Raw genomic sequence first — 20,779 nt, forward strand, 5'->3', positions numbered from 1 at the left:
TTTGGGAAACTCACTCCCAAGAACTTACTCCCTCTGGAGACTCTTCTGTGAAAAGCCACCAAGGAGATAGCCCAAGTTTTTTCAGAGAGACTCAGTCTCCCATTGTAGCTAGCATGCCCCTACTTCATTAACTCTCCATTGTCAAAAGCTGCATCTTCCTGCTTTTGCCTCGAATCAGTCCATGCCCTTCTATCTTGGGCAGCGATTCTCAACCAGGGTGCCACAGTACCCCAGGGTGCTTTGAGATCCATTTACGGGTGACACACAATATTTGCAGTTAGACATGCAAACACCTACACTCAATTCAAAAGAAAAACCCAGAGATTTCAAATAGGAATCCATAGTGTCAAAAACCTTCTGACCTCCTGTGTTCTTTCTGAGTTCCTTGCAACAGAAGAGCAAAGACTTAAGAGCAAAGACTTAAGTTTGCTCGAGTTTAAAAATGTTGAGAAACATTAGTCTTGGTGATGCCCCTTTTGTGCATCCCCTCCTTCCTGTAAAATAATTTAGGAAAACACAACACAAAGCAGCATTCTTTTCCACTGAGCCCTCTCAGCCTCGTCTCTCCTGTAGTATCATCTAGGGGGTATTTTTTGGCAAGCGCAGCCCCAAAGGAGCCACACAGGTAGCAATGAAGCAGGCCGTAACGAGCAAATTGCTCACAGAGATGAGCAACTTCCACAGAGATGTAAATCCCACAAGCTTAAATAGGGTTTAGGACCTATTTTGTGTCAAACTTAATTGCTTGATACAACAATGCAAAAGCATCTCACCTTTGTAGAAATTTTCAAAAACATCCAGTCCTTCCAATGGGTTTTTTTGGGGGGTTTTTTGGTTTTTTTTTTATAGGATACAGCGAACTTGGATGCTCTCAATCCAGCTTCAAACATCAAGCTTATTGTTAGAGAAATCCATACATAGGCATGTATAGCAACACGCATACTTACAGTGTTATATAGATAATAAACAGAAAGTATTTGTACTGGGGATCTTTAACCCTCTGTATTTTTGTGGTCCTAGTTTGGTGGAGGCCCCCCTCTCTGATTGGCTGAGGGGGCCTAGTGGCCCCACCCCTTGCTGCTGATTATGGGGACTGTCCATCATGCAGCTCTGCCCCTTGCTGCTGATGGGCCAAGGGCTGTCCATTGCGTGGCCCCAACCCTCACTGCTGTTTAGTGGAGAAGGGCAGGGCTGCACAACAGGCAGCGCTCAGCCAAGTGAGGGGTGGGGGAAGACGGGGGAGAAAGAGGTGGCCACCATCTTGGCTACTCCCCTTCACATTGGCAGAACTCCTCCCGGCAGGATGCATGGCTGGGCCACAGCAGCCATGAGAACCACTGGCTCCCACAGGGGAGTCAGCATTTTTTTTTTTTTTGGCAGATTTTGCAGACATTGCCTCATTTCCCAACTATGCCTGATTTTACAATTTCCGTGAAATTCACAAAACTGAGACTTGAGTAGGTCCCTAGTCATAAGCCTGTGGCAGGAAACATAAAATGCCCTAGTTCAGGGGTTTTCAACCTAACAAGTGTACCCCTTCTCTCTCACAGTTCCAGCTCATATACCCCTTTGTATTTTTTTATTGTTTTTAAGTGGGGGGGAGCAGATTGAGGCCCCAAAGGTGAGGGAGGGACTGGGGCTGCACAGCCGGGGCAGAGTGCAGGATGCAGCCACGAGTGACTCATCCGGGGGTGGGGAGGGGTGGGGGGGGGGATGCGGAGTGGGTGGTAGCTTCTGCCGGTGCATACACCCTAGGAGGGCATGGGGGTGTGTGCCGCCAGATCTGCACAGGGGAGGTGGGTTGCTGCTGCAGGCTGGGGCCAGCACCGGGCTGTTCCAGGTGGGAGCTGGGTTGGGTTAGGCCAGGCCGGGCTGTGCTCAGGGCAGGTGGCGGTGGTGCTGGGAGGGGGTGTGGGGGGCTATGGCAAATATTGGGGTAGCTGCAGCCCACCCATAGTCCCCCTCCCAGCACCACTGCCGCCAGCCCCAAGCGCAGCCCAGCCCAACCCCATTAGGAAGAGCCCGGAGCAGCCCTGGCTCCAGCCTGCAGCAGCATCTTGCCCTGCACAGATCCAGGGGCACATGCCCCCTGTGCCCTGCTGGGGTGTGCGCAGCAGCAGAAGCCGCTCCGGCCCACTCCCTCCCTTACCATAGGGGCCTCGATTGAGGCAGTGAACAGTTCATCAGGGGGATGTCGGGGGAAGCTTCTGTTGCTGAATGCATCTCGGGAGGGCTTGGGGGATGGATATGCCCCCTGATCTACGCAGGGTGGGGCAGGCTGCAGCTGTGGACTGGGCTGTTCAGGGTGGGGGGCTGGGCTGTACTCAGAGCGGGCAGTAGCAGCACTGGGAGGGGGCTATGGGGGTGCTACAGCGAATTCTAGAGTGGCTGCAGCCCTCCCATAGTCCCCTCTGAGCATCGCTGCTGTCCGCCCAGAGCACAACCCAGCCCAGCTCCTGCCCCAGCCCTACTCCCTCCCCTGCACTGGGACCTTAATCTGTCCCCCCACTCCTTCCCCCAGGCCCCTTCCCTCACAACACACTTACCAGCTGGACCTGGCTGCTCTTTTGGCTGCCTGCGTGCTGCATTGCAGCTGCACACATACACATGGCATTTATTAGCCACATTAGATCTGCGTACTCCCTTTTTAAGTACCCCTAGGGGTATGGGTACCCCTGGTTGACAACCGCTGCCCTATTTATTTTAGTTTGTGATAAGTGTCCCTAGAAGCCTTTCACTTTAAAGGAGCTAATCTATTGTCATGTTGATAAGGGCCAGTTAGTTCTAGGCTTTTGATCTAAGACTTGGTATTCTTCAAAGTCTGATGAATACATACTAAGGAGTTAGTAGCAATAGTCATATTGAAAATGGTTATTTTATATAATCAATATCAACAAACAGCACTTCAACCAGGAAAAACGTAACCAAGACTTAAAGAAAACGCAACACACAGCTCTCTTGTTTAAAAAAAAACAACTTTACAACCAAACAAGGAACACTATACATTAAGTTACAATATATATATATATATATATATATATATATATACACATACACACACACACACAAATGTATATACACAAACATACATGTACATTCCTCTCTTTAGACTTCGTACAAGCTGAAAGTTTCCTCATAAGCACACCATCAAGCTTGTGTCTCAATAACACAAAAAGGAACAGGTGACCAGTTGACTCTGTTGGCTTCCATCTGAGAGGCTTCTATCTTTCTTTCATAAAACAGACTCATATCTCTCAAGTGTTTTTTCTGCATTTTAGCAGAGTTTTTGCGAGCATGCACACACACACAAAGCCCTTATGTAACTGACCGATTGCTGCCATTAGCAACTGATACATAGAGGAAAGATCAGTAAAGAATTAGACTGTTTTAAACAAATGTGGAAGCTCAACATTAGTAGGCATGGAAAGTAAAGGTTTGAACAGGACAACCCTAAAGAAATGGATGTAACATTAGAACCACTGCTACTGTAAACTCATAACCAACTGCTTTCAATGTAAACTCAAACCCAAATTTCTATGGATCTTACTGCAACATTCTCAAAAAAGCACTGGGCTTGATTGGTCTCTCACTCAACCAGTCTGACTGCATTGAAATCAATGCATTTTATTTCTGATTTACACAAGTATACATGAGAGAAGAAAGGTCTCTCTCAACTGTAACCTTCCACTGAAAACTAGTCCACTATCAATCTGAGTACAATGACTGGGCCTATGTGCCCAGTTCACTTCAGTTTTTTGTGAAACATGACAAATTACATAAACATAACTTTGTATGAGGGAGGACTGTGGTATCTCAAAGAATGACACTAGCAAAAAGCCTGAGTCTATATTTAAAGGATAGAAGAATTCGAATTTTGAGACGCTAAAGTTTTTTGTAAACTATGAGTTTCAGCAAAAAAAAGCAGTTCAAAATGAAAAACAAATGATTTTTCATGTTTCTATGAACAAACTAGAGAAATAGGCTTGTAACATTTTTATTTGTTTGTAATTTATTCTACTACATTGCTGCCCTTTAATATCTTATCTCCTTTTAATGGCAACATTTTTATTCTATTCTTTACAGAGTAGTGTGCAATTCCAGGTAGATTATAAATAGGCACTCAGGCTGCTATTGAAAATGAATGGAAGAAGTATTTCCTTTAACAGTCTGCATCACCATGAACAGAAGTTTATATCCTTGTTTATTGTAGATCAGATAATTAATGACTCAAATTAGGAAGAACAGTAACTATTAAATGAGTATCCTGCTCCCTGGAGAAACAAGAACAGTGAGAATTTAAAATTGTTGTGAACTTAGGTTTTTTACTGTAAAAAATCTGTAACCTAACACTGGTAACATTTAATTCTAGTTTGCTCTTTTGACTCAAACTTTCAGATTAATAATACTGAAGTATGGAAGAGGGTGTTTTAATTTGGAATGTATTGGTTGAAATAAAAAAACAAGCAGTAGAAGGTAACTGATACTAAACAGCTGTTGAGGGGGAGGAGGTATCAATTTTTAACGTACTGTTGACTAAATTTGAAAAAAAATAATTCTATATGCTGTGGACTCCAGTGCAGTGAATGAAGCAGGACTGAACATTAATTCATTCTAGATGTGCCACAATGTTAACAGAAATATAAACTGAAAGGCAAGATCTCATTGGATTTACTTATACAGAAATGTATGAGGCATACCACAAAAAGAAATGAGTTTAAACATAATATAGGATACTCCACAGAACTAGAAATTCTCAATGTCCCCACAATGTGCTCTTACCTAAGAACACAGACCCTGTTTGAAATCTTAGATTAAACTAAACCATTAATATTAAAACAAACTGTGTTAGTAGTATATGTTAAACTCACAGAAGTAAAAATATTTGGAGGTATGGTTAAGCACAGTACTTACCTAACTGATGTGCAAGTAAAGTAATTTGGAGATCCTAAGTGTAATGGGAGCCTTCAAGGAGTTTTAGCTTAAATTCACAAAAGTAAGGACAAAATAGTAAGGTCAAAAATAATTTCAAATGTCTAATAGTTATAGATTTTTGCACATTCTTTGCATATGTTAAGTGTATCATTTTTTTATCCTTTCATCTACAAACATTTACAATTCTTTCTTTTTTTCACATCAGTAGTTAAAATTGACAAGCTGTTTTTTTGGGATGAATATGTAAATGGAAAAAGTTCTTGGGTCAAGTTTCTGAAAGTCATACAAGTTATAATGATTTATTAAAAATTACTGAGTTATCAATCACTTGAAATAGGGATTAATAGTGGAAATGCTGTTAAAGCTTTACCTATAGTGGTTGAGAATGACAGAATAAAACTCAGTAGCTGAAGCAAACCAATTAGAGTTAATTTGGAAGTTATAATGGACCTTTTTTTAAATTTCACTTAGTGCTTAAAACTGATTTGTATATACTTTATGAAAGTATGAGGCATTTGTTAAGAATGATGCTTGTCATGCTGACTATGACTATTTTTGCTGCTTAATAGGGGCCTAGCTAATGCTGGAATATGATGTAGAAAAAAAATTCCTCTAATCTTAATTGAATTCGCTCCTTAAATATACCTGTAATCTATTAGAAACAATACAGAACCTTTTTAAATCCGAAAAGGACTTTTAACTGGTTTCTGGTTAAAATTTGAGACACACATTTATTCTCTGAATACTGAAAACAGCATACTTATGCATATTGCTTGTATTCCTATTGCTTGTATCAATTCCTCAGGTAGCTAAAGGTTTGGGAGGCTCTTTTGTAGCATGGTACCACTAATACCTTCCCTGTAAACATCAATGTGTTAAACTGTATAATGCTTATCTGAATGCATGGTGTAAGTGCACAAAGTAAAAGAGAAATAAGCTGAAGTAATCATTCACCAAGAGACAGGACTGTTGCTTTTGGTTATTATGACCAGCTGGGCAGCTGCCCTTTCAGAATAAAGACTGCAGGCTGAGAAAATAAACCCCATTGTAAATGCCAGAAGGCTAAATGTAAGTGGCAAAACATAAAGACTCCTTTACCACTTCAATCCATACACTTCTGTTCATTATACATCTTTGCTTTCATGTGGCAACAGCACTTTCCCTTTTTTTCTTTATCTTTACTTCACTAAAACTCCTAGAGTTCTAGTCCACATTTTTCAAATGTCTGCTATCCCTCAGCACTCTTAAGTTTAGCATCTTGGTTTTCAAAGACATTAGTTTTCCCATAAAACTATTGTCATTGTAGATACAATTAATATTTCAGGGCAGATTGTGCGCCTACGGAGCACCAAGACAAGAAAGGGTTTCAAAGAGTCTAGCAAGAGCAGCTTTTAGACCCACATTATAGAACTCATGGATTTAATTGTGGAAGACCTGCTGAAACACTGACCAGTCTGGATAATATATGAATTACCCAAAATTTGGAAGGAAGAGGGAGGTCGTGCTCCACATGGGAACTGCATGACCTGGAATTGGCAGTGAACCGTATCAGCTGTAAATCAAAGCAGCTGTCTGTCAGAACTAGTGCATGGTGCCTATGCTGAATGTCACAATGCCATTTTGAAGAATGGCATTATTTTGAGAATATTCGCCTTCTTTTCCAAGAAATGTAGAGTCCTCTGAGTTGCAAATCCTTAAAGCATTCATAGATTTAAATAGTGGAGGAACTGTGGCAGTCTCTGATTTTATCTCCCTCTACAGACAATGCTTGTTCTCTGGGTTCTTGTTTAACTTGGCCCACACATACGGTACCTTCAGGATTTTCTTCAACTTTGAAAACAAAAACACATACAAAAAACAAAGGTTAAAATTCTAGTTTGTTAAACACGTGTGTTAAAAAGAAGAGAACAAAAAAAACACTTAGATGCTATGATCTGTATACATTTAGGAGCAAGATATAATGGTTGCAGTTCAGGAAACCATGGTAATTCAGTAATTTGAGGTAAAAGTTATGTCATCTGTCATGTTAAAAGATGAAACAAGCAGAAATCAATTCATTTCAATAATCAGCTCACAAATACAAAGCTAGAATAGCTTTATCCAGAAAAAAGAACTAATAATATGATTAGTTTTTCCTGAAGAGATCCTTTCTTTTGTTAAAAGAATAGTCCATTCTCCAATGAATCCTATCTGAAAAATTTACTAGACTGCAATCAGCCCTAATGTACGTAACTGCTTTGACAGCAAAAATACTGGAATTGCACCAAATTAAAGAACAAGACTTAATGTGGTCCATCCATTTCAGTACACCAGGTTGTCATCTTCACATAGTACTTTGGGGAAGCAGGGTGTTACCAAACAGTTTTTTGCAGACTGCTAACACTTAGCTGGTTTATAAGTGCTGTTTTAAAGCAGCTTATACCTTGCCCCAAAACAAAAAAGATACCTACTTAGTTTGGAATCAGTTCGTTAAAATACTCTCATACTTAATGACCATTCAGTAAAGGATTGGGGGGGAGGGGGAAGGATTGGAGGAGGGGGTAAGGATTATACAGCACAATTACAATTGGTTTGTCCAGATTATGTATATGGGTGCTTGCACGCAGGGGAATGATACCTCAAAATGCATAATGTTAAGATCAGAAAGTTTGCTTATAAAATGTGTCCTCTGGTAAATGATTTCAGATTGGGTTTGTTACTTAATAGTCTTTTCCCTTGGATCTAGCCCTAATTTGTCTCCCGACCTCCTACTCTCCAGAGCAGCAGGAGGACTTGGCCCCTTGAGCAGAAGAAACATTTGTTTTGGATAGAGACAACTCTCTCAGACAAAACAGGAGTAACACTGATATGCTCTGAAAGGGTTTCCTCATAGTTTACAAGTGTCTAACAGGATGGAGATTGTACACAGAAACCTGCAGACAGAAGTAATAGAACTGTAGCATAAAAATGAATATCCCTCAAGAGTGGTGGATGGCCTTGAGGAAAACATAAAAGGACTGTTTTGCTTTGTTAAAACAGTTTATAGTTTAAATAGTTTGCACAATTTTATTATCTTATTCAACAAGTGGCTTTCACACTTGGAAAGGTGTAGGAAGTGATTTGGAATTGCAGAATAAGCAAATTATTCACTGAATATTTCTGCTAAACTGCTCAGTACATATGGTTAAAGAAATTCACAAAGAGAAAACTAGGAGCAACTTCCAGCTATCATCTCTCAGGCTGTCTGCAGACCCAGAAAGACATGACTGCACTGATTTGTTTGTGGTACACAATCAGAGAGTTTTCTTCACAACTGAAAGACCCAGAAACTTTTTAAATGAACGTCTGGATTCTTAAAACACAGTTGTCAGTAGAATATACATTCTGTATCCAATCCTACACCTGGGGTTTTTCTGACTACACAGGATCCTGAGGATTTTTTAGGGGCTTTCTGTTTTAGGAAAGTATAAGAGTCTGACTTGATTATATGATTTTCTTTTTAAAATAAGTGTTTGACAGCCCCACAAGTAACAATTAAAAAACCTCCAACTTCCAGCATCTCTGGAAGTATTTCAGCACAGTAAAATACAGGAAGCACAATCTGAACCTACCCAAAGAACAGAACAGGTCTTACACAAAGTAGTAGAGTGAAGGGGAGGGAAAGCCAAAAGAACCTGAAGTTACAGAGTTTGAAATGCATCTATGTTGGTTGATTTCCTTTTAATTGCTAGTTTAGAAAAGAAATAAAGATATTATTTACGGAAAATCATAGTAACTCAGGGTAAGAAAAATGAGAAATGTTCAATTAAAGGGTTATGAAAAACCGAATAAAGATTTAAAGTTTAAAAAAGTTAAGTTTTTAACAACACTGCTTTTGAACTTTCAACTTAAATATATATAACTAGTTGCAATAAAGCCTAAGCAAGATCAGCCAATTCAGTTACTTGAAGCAATAACTTGGTAGTCACAAACTTCCTATAGCACCCCAGAACACACTTGGTTACAGAAATTATATTTTCAGTTTATATTTTTTTAATATCATTAATCAGACAAACTTACTGAGAGCTGGGTGGTTGTCCACTATCCGTATTGGAATAGTTTGTACATCTCCCAAAAGAATCTGATGGATACTTCCTTCCAAGTTTCCTGTGTCCTCCACACCTCTGACAGTTACCAGTTGGCCCATAGCAACCAAATTTTGATCTGGTACAGGCAGATTTCCAAGACTGGAAGCACTAATGTTGCCCTGCGTTAAATTGGCACCTGTTTGAAGGTTATGTCCTTGGCTGAGTACTAGAGAGTGGTTAGTTATTGCACTCCCTATGGAATCCAGAAGGCTGGCGGGGCTGGGAAGAGAGTGGCTATTTACAGCTATGAGGGCTGTTGCTCCATCTGTAGAGGCATATGTTGGCTGCAGCTGCAATCCCTAAAAAAAGAAGACAGAAATACTTTAGTATTGACCAGGATGGATTTGACTGAAATCATGGTTTAAATCACTGGTCAGGAAGCCTTGATTTAATCACTGTTTTCTACAAAAAGTCTGAATTCTTGTTTGATATCCTTAATTTAACTTCTTGAAACTTTGCACTTTTAGAGAAAGGTAAGGGCTTGACTGCATATGCAAACTTGCAGAGAGACAGGAGGGCTGTAATCAGGTCTGTTACCTCTCATATCCATATACTGCTGTTAACAAGGATGTTATCTCTGGGGAGACGAATCCAGTTTCAGAACTGAAACTAAGCATCACAGAGATGCTTAACGGGACCTTATAGACCAGTGGTCTTCAACCTTTTTAAGTGGGAGATCATTTTTTTAATTAAAAACCAACCTAAGATCTACAGCAGTGAGGGAGGGACTGGGGCTGGGGCACCGGCAGGCCCTGTACAGCCGGGACGGGGTGCGGGACAGAGCTGCGAGCAGCTTGCTCGGGGGGCATGGGGCATGTAGTCTGGGAGGGCATGGGGGTGGTGTGCCCCCAGATTGGCATGCAGGGTGGGGTGGCGCTGGGCTCTACCTGGCAGGGGTGTTAGGCTGGGCTGTGATTGGGCTGGGTGATGGTAGTACTGAGAGCAGGGCTACGGGGGAGGGAAGAGAGGGAGGCTGCAGCCACCTGAAAATTTGCTGGCAGGAGGCTAGACCGTGCTGCACCCAGGGCAGGAGGCTACAGTGAATTTTCAGGTGGTTGCCAAACCCACCCCCCCTCTCCCTGTAGACCCACTCCCAGCACCGCCGCCAATCTGTGTGCAGGGCAGAGGAGGCTGCTGCTGTTGCAGGCTGGGCTTTACACCCCAAGCTCTGCTGCAGCTGGCCTGGGAGTGGCTCAATGCCACATGCGTCCAACCGCTTGGCTAAGCTTCGTCTGCTGCCTGCCCAGTGGTGGGATGCACGTGACATTGGGCCAGTCCTGGGCAAGCTGCAGCAGGACTTAGGGCACAAAGCCCAGCCGTCAATGTCAGCCATCTCTGGTGTGCATAGATTGGGGGGGCCCTCCACCAGGGTGTGCACAGTGGCGGGAGCCCCCCTGTGCCCCCGCCAGCCTAAGATCAATTGCAAGAGGCTCCGTGATTGACCAGTCAATCGCGATTGACCGGTTGGTGACCACTGTTCTAGACTGAGCACTGAGCCCTGAGCCCCACTGGGTACAGTGGTTTTCTTTAATCTTTACTAATCTATAAACCCCATAAAATTGGGATTCTAATATAGCCCATGGCCTATTGTGACCTATTTATAAAACTTTTCTAAAAAGGTTATATGAATATATTGTCTCAAATAGTATATAATTAGAAGTTATAATCCCTATTCCATGGTGCTATCTTTGAGCTTTAACCTATTTTACTTTTTTAAGTAAACCTATATAAAAATAGTTTTAGTGCATCTTAAAACATTAAAAAGATTAAACAAAAACATCTGATTTAAATTTATAAAAAAATTAGGTTTTTTTTAATTAAAAAAAATTGTTGATTTTTATCCACCCTGGTATTGACTATCTCAATAACAAAGTGCGAGGACTTTGGCCTTATTACGTTATACTGAATGCTGGTGTTGGAGGAATCCCTACTTGTAATTTACTGCAGACAGGAAGAGATTTTATGCAATCCCAGGCTCGTTTCACATGACTTACAAGAACAGACATAGGTTAGAAGTGTCCAACCTTTTGCCTCATGGCCACTTTCAGCTTTCTTAACTGCAAGTCTAAATTAAAACGTACTGTTTGTATTTAGTATTAGCATTCCCCCACTAGCTCATATTCCCAGGAGGAGGGTGGGCATAAAAGGGCAAAGCAGTCCTGAACTGCTGCTCCGTTAAAATGATAGAGTTGGCTGGGAAAGAGCAGAGTGCTGGAGCCATGTCATTTCTACAGCACGAAGGGGGGGGAAACAAACAATACAGTGGCTAATAGCAGAGAAGGCTGGAATTCAGGACAGAGAGCACACAGAAGAGGGACATTAATAGGAAGCATCCCACAAAAACAGAAAAGGGGCAGTAATGCTTATTTTAAAGAATTTTATGAGTTTTTAATGCCTTGAAGGAGCACTGCAGACCCCCAGTACCTCACATTAATGGATTAAGGGGTGAAAGAGGGAGAAAAGAGGAAGCAAGGCTAGATGAGAGTGATTGAGGCAGAATGGGAAGAGGAGGCATGGAAAGCATTCCTGAAGAACATGGATAGAGGAAAGGATAGAGATTTGCAATTTTGGATATAACTGGAAAAACAGATGAGTTCCTGGTAGGGGTACATTGATTTTTTAGGCTGATACCAATGACCCATATCGGCCAATACCGATCTGATTGCCAGTATTGATCTGATTGCCAATATGCAGCCCAGCAGTTTAGGGAGCAGCGTCCAACTGGTAAGTCTGTTGGGGGAGAAGGGGCAGGAGGAGGCGAGGGAAGGGGGGGGGGCAGATTGAGGCCCCTGTGGTGAGGGAGTGGGGCTGCGGCAGGCACTGCCCAGCTGAAGCAGGTGGGGCAGAGAGCGGGAGGGAGCCACAGGGGCAGTGTCTCCTACCACGGTGCACACCCCAAGGGGAAGCATGGGGGCATGTGCCCCCTGGATCTGTGTGCAGGGTCAGGGTAGGCTGCTGCTGCAAGCAGCACCAGGCTCTTCCTGGTGGGGAGGTAGGGCTGGGGCTGCGCTTGGGGTGAATGGTGGCAGAGTTGGGGGGGGCGCGGCTATGGCACTTCTGCCCACCCCTGGCCCAACCTCCACCACAAGGAAGAGCCTGGTGCCACCTCCAGCCCACAGCAGCAGCCTGTCCTGGCCCCGTGCACAGATCCAGGAGGCACATGCCCCCCATGCCTTCCCCATGGGTGCTGCAGGAGATGCCCCTGCTGCCCCGGACAAGCTGTTCGTGTCACCCTCCCACACCTGCCTCAGCCCCACTCTCTCCCTCACTGCAGAGGCCTTGACCTGCCCCCCCATGCCTCTTCCCTTCTCCTATCCAGGCATGTGGCATTTCTTGACAACATTATGGGCCACATCAACCAAAAAAGCCAGTTGCCAATAACATCAATTTTCCTTTTACCAGCACCGATACGACATGGACCAATGTATCGGTGCACCTCTAGTTCCTGGGACATGGCTAAGGTTTCTTTCAGGATTCAGGTATCATTTTAGATATAGCTGTTGCCGCCTTTGAGCAGTGAGGTGGACTAGGTGACCTCTCAAGGTCCTTTTCAGTCCTATTTTTGAGGCTTTAGATAACTATACAGGAGACAGCTTAGGGAAGAAGGCAGACAAGGAAAGGAACACTATAGCCAGGACTTCCTAAAATCTACCCCTCTTGATGCCCAGATGATAAAATTAACTGGGGAGGGAGAGGGGGCTGAGGTGTTCATCTTTGAACCTAAACTTTCTGTTTCAGTGGAGATGAGTTGGAGGCTGATATAAAAAGAAAGAAAGCTGCCAGAGGAACAACTAAGGTACTTCAGAATCTGGTTTTACCTAGCAAACATTCATGCAGGGAGTGTGCAATAATGGAGATGAAACTTGCAGTCCCCAATCTCTATCAGGATTTCCACAACAAAATGTATTGGAATTCTAGCTATTTGATGGAGGGTGTTTAAGAATTTAATTTTACCTGAAGTTGTGCAAATATCTTGGGCCGGAGCGATGAGAGTGAAGACAATAGCTGAGCTGTCTCCGGAGGCAAGGACTCCTCAGTCTGACTGCGTTCCACTTTGGTGATGACGGATTCTCCTGGTGAGCTCCCTATAGAAGAATAAACAGGTACAACAAATATTCTCTCTTTTGGTTTAAAGATTCCTTAAATAAATCTGATGTTCTAAAGCTCAAATATATTATATTACAACACTGGAACACATATAGACTTACATTTAAATAAATGTTTTTATTCTGCAAAGAATTTGAGACTAAAGGAATGAGAAAGGATTAAGTGAAGGGGGAGGGGGAGAAGAGAAGTCAATCAGTAGCAAGATGACAGGCATATATATCAAGGCAGAGATCGTAAAATGAAGAAGAAGAAAAGCAACTGCTCTACACCTTGCCTGTCAAATTCTAGGCAATGTAAAAAGTAAAAGAATTATTGTCAAAGCAGAAAGCAAATTGTCTTAATGCATACACATCCTAAAGGAACAGCCATTAGGAGAAAAGTGGTATAAAAAGAACAAAAACAAAATGTACTATATCCTTTGTAGCTTTCTGCAAGGCAGTTTCTGCCTGCTCTGTGGAATTCAGATAACATCAGTACAGGTAAACTACTATGCCAACTTGAATTTGAAAGAAATCCCTTTTATCCATAAGCCTTTCTTTGCAGGTTATTGTACAGTATTTCCATATGGGAAGACATATTCTGGGGAAGTTTTATTGCCTCCATCTCCCCAAGCACTACTGTGAAAAACCAAAACCAAAACAAAGACTTTATTATGACTGCTTCCCAAAAAAGTATCTTCTACTGGATGATCATATTTCCACTGTATAAAACCCAAAACATTTTTAATATATTTAATGACATTAAATTTATAGAGGCATGCAATTTAATTCCCAAAATCAGCAGCAGGCACAATCAGCAAGAAAAATCACTCATCCAAAATCTGTAATTATGAGAATTAGCTTGGTAAGTAGAAATACTGGAAACTGAATAGTCAGAAATTACAAAACTTCTTTCAGCAAATCACATAAGCTTTTCCACCAATGTTACTATGGAAGGAGACACTTTAACATATCCTGAGTTCAGAACTGGCCACCTATAAGATATAGTTCCCATTTCTGTTTAAGTCTAATTACCTTGCTATCCTATAGCTAGTACACTATTGCTGTAGATCAGTGGTTTTCAACCTTTTTCATTTGCAGACTCCAAAACATTTTTGAATGGAGGTGCAGACCCCTTTGAAGTGTGGACAATCACATACCTTTGATTGATCATAGACATCTTTCGCAGACCCCTTAGACAGTTTGTGGACCCCAGGGTTCCACAGACGACAGGCTGAAAACCACTGCTCAAAATATTTTTAATACCATATAATGCATCTATGCACATGGCACTCTGTGAGGCTGATTATTACCTTATGTCCCACAGTATAAGAATGGTCCACTGTATTTAATACAATGTCTACGTATACAATGTATGCATACTAGATACAAGAACAGTTTATTGAACTGAACAACACATTGCTAGTCCCAATGTTTTGCCTCCTACTTACATTAGAGCAAACATTAGCTATCTGCATATTGGTTAAATGCCTAGCATCTTTCAGCACCACTGTCTACTATGAATTATAACTGTATTCCACTGAATTGTCTAATAACTGGTGCCAGAAATGCTTAAGTGGAAGCAGCTATCAAAAGGCTGTTATAAGAAGCCTTGAAATTGACAGAAGCTAATCAAGGCTCATTTTCCAGGATAAATACATACTCTAGTTAAGTGTATAGCCTTTTAACAGTTTCTGAAACTTTTTGCTTAAATAGAGAACACTACTTCACAACAGAGTTGAAAGAACCTCTAGAGACTTACAAAGCTACAATGCAACATTGATTCTATGCTTTGCAGAGGACAAGAAAAAGGCTGCCATACCATGAAGAACCCAAATGTAAAATAATAGAGTATTCCTAATAGAAAAGCAAACCACCATTTCCTCTGCTGATACTTCTCCTCTGCAAGATAAGATTTGTCCACATTTGGGACAAACTGAAAAAAAACAAACCCCTCATACTAAAAGCAGTTTACTTGGGCATCAGTTGCTCTTTTCCACTTGCCATCATTTCAAATGCGTGAAAGTGACTTAGGTATCCTCTCTTTTTACTTATTTTTTAAGTTAAATTATATATGCCTATATTTGTTCTATCATACTCTGTTTCTGCAAAAATTAATACAATGTTATAAACACCACAGACTCATTTGAGCAGGATTAAGATGACAAAATAGGCTGGAAAGAAAAGTGTTAATTGTTAGATAACTGAGGCATCTAGTTAAGTTGTACAGACACCTGGGTAAAACCCACATCTCTAAAACAGCATCTTGTTTCATGAGTTTAATTTGTGCTAGGGAGCTATTTGTGGGCTTTGAATAAAACAAGATTTGAATATAAAGATAAACAGAAACTGATGCTTTCTAGGTTCCCTCTACTCTAAAATAAGCCTTCCTTAGAAGAGAAATGCTATTCAAATTATTAAATCTAAAACTTGATCTCCTGTATTTTGACAGTTGTCCATCCTGAAATTCTTACCTTAAGAGTTCCAAGCGTAGGGGATGTTTTTCAGTTCAAATTGGTCCATTGCAACAGCAGCTAAAATAAAAATTAAAAACAAAAAACAAAGGCCTAACTTAGTGTGCAACTGGTTGTAAATGCACTGGTGTACACAACCTCTCACCACGAACTACGTTCACCAGGTCATTTATGAAAAATAACACATCACACATTAAGCCAAACTTTTGTTTTTGTACCTTTACTGCTACAATATCAATAAGGATTAGATTAGGTTATAGGAAGAATCAAACCTATCAGGAATTCTTCAGGCAAGAACTGCAATGCAGGATAACTGTCAATACAGGTAAATCTTTAAGCATAACAACCTTGACAGTGTTCCTTTAATAATCTAGAGAATCCTGTATCAAACACCTTTTTTATAAAGTACTACAATGCCACATCCCAAAGACATAATGGTACAAGACGACCACAGATATTAACTAAATTACAGATGCTTAGAGTCATTTTAACACATTGAAAATGATCATACATACAAGAGAGGGGAAAGAATAGGGAAGAGCCTTCTTTTGTGCCACAATGTTCTACTTGCAGGGTTAAACAGGTTTAAAAATATGGAAACAGTCAACGGTCTAGATACAAGCCTTACCAGTAGGGATCCGGGTTTTCTATTTCAGACAGAAAAACCAAGAAAAACAGATTTCTCATTTTAATGAAGAAACACGTGGATTTTGCACTTTTGCAAAGAGCTCTCTGCAGGCTGGCAGAGTTCCAGTGGGAGGAGGGTGGTCAGGCAGGGGGCACCATGTGCATGGACATTAGGCCTGTGCGCATAAGGAAGTATTCGATTAGGATTCGGTTTCAGCTGATTCGGAGGACAGTGATTCGATTCAGAGATTTAGATCACTGTCCTGAATCGATTTTGCCAAATCAGGTTTGAAAGATTCGGCACTGGTTTGGAGAGGTTCGGCAATTTCGATCGGCCGGGGATAGGCAGGCACAGCTGTGTGGCTGCAGGTTCTCCTGCAGCTCCTCTGGCTGTGCCTACCTCTCCCCGGGCAGGGAGACCCACGGGAGAACCCCCCATGGCTGCCCAGGCCCCTGCATCTCCTCGGGCTGTGCCTACCTCTCCCCGGGCAGGGAGACCCACGGGAGAACCCCCCATGGCTGCCTAGCCTGGCCCCATCCTCCACCCAGCTCCAGCCTAGTCCCCACACTTTTTTTTTTTTAAAAAGAAGCCCTGCACTCTCCGACTGCAGCAACAGTGATTGGGGCCTCTGGGCGCTCGTGGCAGAGCCCCCCCCACATAACAGCGTAGTGGGGGGCAGCGGTTAGGGTTAGGATCACCCCCCCCTTGCCTGGCACCCACCCAGCAGCTGCCCCATGATGCGGGTGCAGCTTGGCTTGGCGGGGCGCCATGCGCTGCATGGGAGCTGGGGCCACTGGGGCTGAGCAGTGCCAGGCTCCAGCTGGCAAGTGGAGCTGCCCCAGCTTTGGGATAGCGTGCAGTGCCCTGCCAAGCCACACTGCACCCACACCACGAGGCAGTTGCCACATGGGTGCTAGGTGGGGTGAGGCATGATCCCTGCTGCCCTGCATTGCATGGTGGGGCTCTGCCACGTCTGCCCAAAGCCCCCAATTGCCATTGTTGCAGCCAGTGAGTGCGGCGTTTTTGGGGGGGGTGTTTTTGTTTAAAGCTCTGCACTTACAGGCTTTGGCAGTGGTGACTGGGGCCTTTGGGGGCTTGTGGCAGCCAGCTCCCAGACAGAGCACAGCACCCTGCTGAGCCACGCTGCACCCGTGCGATGTGACAGCTGCTGCAAGGGTGCCAAGTGGGGGATGTGATCCCCACTGTCCCCCAATGCATGGTGGGGCTCTGCCACAAGCCCTTAGAGGCCTTGAGGGCCGCTACTACAGCCAGTGAGTATGGGGCTTTTTTTTCCTCCCCCCGAAGTGCCAGGAGGCTGGGGCTGGATGGAGGATGGGGCTGGGTAGGGCAGCCATGGGGGCTTCTCCTATGGCTTCTCTGGCTGTGCTTGCCTCTGCCCTGGCGAAGGGGGCCATGGGGGCTTATGCCCTGCTGCCACTTGCCCCGCTGGTGTGGAGTGGGGTGTGTCTGTGTGATGCAGGCGTGGCTCACTTCAGGCAGCACGGCATAGACCCCGCTCCCAGTGCTGTCGCACCAGCATTAGTGCTGGGAGCAGGGGCTCTGCCCTGCTGCCACCTGCCGCCGGGGGTGCGGGATGCAGGCGCGGCAGTGCTGGGAGAGAGGGCTATGCCCTGCTACCACCTGCCCCCTTTCACCTGGAGTGAACCGTGCCCACATCCCGCCCTCCCTCTCCAGCTGGGCAAGCAGCAGAGCCCCTGCTCCCAGTGCTGCCGCACCCACATCCCGTGCCCCTTTGCCCCCCTCCCCAAGTAATGCGGCCCCCCCCCCCCCGGCTTTAGTTTATGGCTTTGTCTCTGAAGTCGTTGAATCTTTTCCAAAGCTTTTCCTAATCAATCTGGATGCTTTGAATCAATTTGGAGCTTTTAATTGGTCTCCCGATTTGATTCAGATTCCGATATTCGGTCCCTGAATCGGGCCAAATCTCCTCCAAATTGAATCAGCTACTGAAGCTTCGCACAGGTCTACTGGACATGCAAATGGCCACCAAGCAACCTGGAGAGCAGCTGCCACAGGTCGGGGGGGGAGGGGGAGAGGGAGAAGAGAGGATTCAGGCCCCCATTGAGAGAGAAGGAGGGAGGGAGGGAGTTGGGCAGGGCTGGGGCTGGGACTGCTACCTAACTAGGCAGTGCATGGGGCTTGGGGCCTGGGGCTGGAATGGATGGCCAAAGGGCCCCAGTGGGGAGCGGGACAGGGATGTGGGTGGCTTGTCCAGGGGGTGGGGGTCCAGCTCCCCACCGCTGCGTGCACTCCTAAGAGGGCAGGGGGGACCTGTGTATGGAGCAGAGGCTCCCCCTCTGCAGCTCAGTGGGTGGGACCTGGTACAGAAGGGCAAAGTGGGGCCAGGCAGGGAAGCTCCTTGCCCTGAATCGCCCAGCCAAGCCAACCCCTCAGCACCTAGCAGCAGCAGTGCAGGCTTGTGCCCCTTGCTGCTGCTGGGCAAGCAGGGAACACATTGCAGAGGGCTTGCAGCAGCAAGGAGCTTCCTTGCCCAGCTCCACCCTGCCCTGCCATGCCAGGTCCTGACTGCAGGGCCAAGAAAGCCCTGGGGGAGGGCAGCAAGGCAGGGAGCTCAATCCTGCAGCAGGCAGTCTGTCCTGACCCCCCACACAGATCTAGCGGGCACGGATACCCCTGCCTCCCTGCCCAAGCCTGCAGCAGGCAGTCTGCCCCTGCCCCCATGGGTTCCACTCCAGCCATGCCACCCACAGGGGAAGGGGAAGCCAGGCTCTGTGCTCTGCTCCACGGCAGGAGTGGCCTCCCGCTAGCAGATGCTGGGGCTCGGGTGCTGCGGACCTGGGTTCCTGGCCCCATAGCCCTAGCAGCTGGAGGCTCCTCTCCAGCAGGGCTGGGGCGAGGGGGAGAGGGCTGTGGGTGGGGGGTGAGGGGCAAGGGGCACCAGCAGGGCCAGGGCCTGTTGTGGGGTGGGGTGGAGTGGGGAGGGAAGAGTGAGGGGTCTGGCCTGCAGTCTGTCAGCTAAGGGGCAGGGTGAGCTCTGGTTTTCCATGATAAAAAACCCAAAATCAAATACCAAAATGTAGAGGTATCTAGAATTTATTTTATTATAGTGAGTGAGGCACTGGTAGGCTTCTAAACTGCTTTAAAATTGTAAATATATCAGTGAAACATCATATTCAATTGATATCTATCTATCGTGGCGTTTCATTTTAACTGCGGATTTTTGGGTATTCATCAGATAATTTGCATTTTTATCAGAGAATTTGCCATTTTAATTAGAGAAAAATAGGATCTCTGCTCATCAAATAATCTGATCTAAAGCAGTAATAGTTACCCACTTAAGGCAAAAGCATTATGTGCAATGAGCATCTCTCAACAACTAATCTTGCAATATGACTCCATTCTGACAGCACTAACTCCTTCAGAAATCACATTGTGGCTTTTCTTAATTTCTCTGTTAATGGCACAGTAATTGCTGTGAAGAGATACTGCCTTCACAACATGCTTTAGCTAAGAGAGAGGTTACTTGACAAAAGTATTACTTAACAAAAAAATGTGTCTTGCTGAACTGGTGTCAGCTAAAAATCTGTGTTTTATTATAATTACGACTAGGAAAAATTAAATTGCATTCCAATGACATAATCAGAGTCTTAAAGATTTGCACGTGAAATCAATATGCCACCAACTTCACTTGGTCCTGAGTCAGCAAGGTGCCCAGGTTTAGCTGTAAAGCATGTGAGAGCTCACACATTTTAAGGGTATCAGCGAACTGAACCCTACTGAGATCATCATATCCTGTTACAAACATCACTCCATGGAGCATGTTTCATGATTCTATATCCAGACATTATTAGCATTTTCTGTGAATCAAAACTGAAGTAGCTCTTTAATATGCTCACACTACTACATTCATAGAAACCCAAATCTTGACATGTTAAAGGCTGTCTAGAAGGCAAAGTCTATGGTTTTAATGACTGCTACTTGCTATATTGGGAACTTCAAACACATTTCTCATATGTGTAGTGAAGGGGGACAGGGGAAGGGGTAGGAGTGGGGGAAGATTCCTCTCCAATAGTCGCTTCTTGCCATCATTTTTCCTTTAATGACTAAGTATGCTAAGCTCTCTGGCAGGAAGTTTTACTTTGTGACACACCTGAAACAAAAATTGAAGACAACCAAGATATGATATGCTCCTACCCTCTGCAGGTGGTGATGCAAATGTAACAGTTACTGTCTCCGTGAATATATTCCCACTGTCTGTGGTCCACTGCAGCTGAAAGGAGAAAAAAAAGTTAGTCGTCTAAAATGGGAAAAGCACCTGAATATTCTCTATGATACTGGAAAGGTTCAAACCATAATGAAAACTAACAGCCAAAATATTACCTTCTTATTTCCTTATACTGTGTATTTTCTGAAGTCTTGGGTAATTTTTCAATTTCTTAAAGATAAAGTGCCATGTTTCAAAAGGATTTAAAACACTCTGTAACTGGTAGGTTAAACTGCCACAGGTTGTGGGTAGACTTTAAAACTGAAAATTAAACATATAAAAACAAACGATCTGAAAATAAGGTTTTTTTT

At 43.9% G+C, this 20,779-nt stretch overlaps 1 protein-coding gene across 10 annotated transcripts in view; it reads right to left on the bottom strand.

Moving 5' to 3' along the window:
- Positions 1–3,064: 3,064 nt before the first annotated feature.
- The window catches only part of CARF (calcium responsive transcription factor), a 56,151-nt gene continuing 38,436 nt past the window's right edge, over positions 3,065–20,779 (bottom strand). For 9 of the 10 annotated variants that reach the window (XM_025196672.1, XM_025196671.1, XM_025196674.1 and 6 more), the window contains 4 exons: positions 20,399–20,474; positions 12,993–13,123; positions 8,971–9,337; positions 3,065–6,762 (listed from right to left, as the gene is read on the bottom strand). In XM_025196672.1, the coding sequence (XP_025052457.1) occupies positions 6,644–6,762; positions 8,971–9,337; positions 12,993–13,123; positions 20,399–20,474 (693 nt within the window). In that variant the 3' untranslated portion in view covers positions 3,065–6,643. Of the gene's footprint in view, positions 6,763–8,970; positions 9,338–12,991; positions 13,124–15,597; positions 15,658–20,398; positions 20,475–20,779 lie in introns of those variants that run through there. The other variant, XM_025196676.1, reaches the window with a different exon arrangement.

This window comes from Alligator sinensis, unplaced genomic scaffold (assembly GCF_000455745.1).
Source record: "Alligator sinensis unplaced genomic scaffold, ASM45574v1 scaffold755_2, whole genome shotgun sequence".
NCBI lineage: Eukaryota > Metazoa > Chordata > Crocodylia > Alligatoridae > Alligator > Alligator sinensis.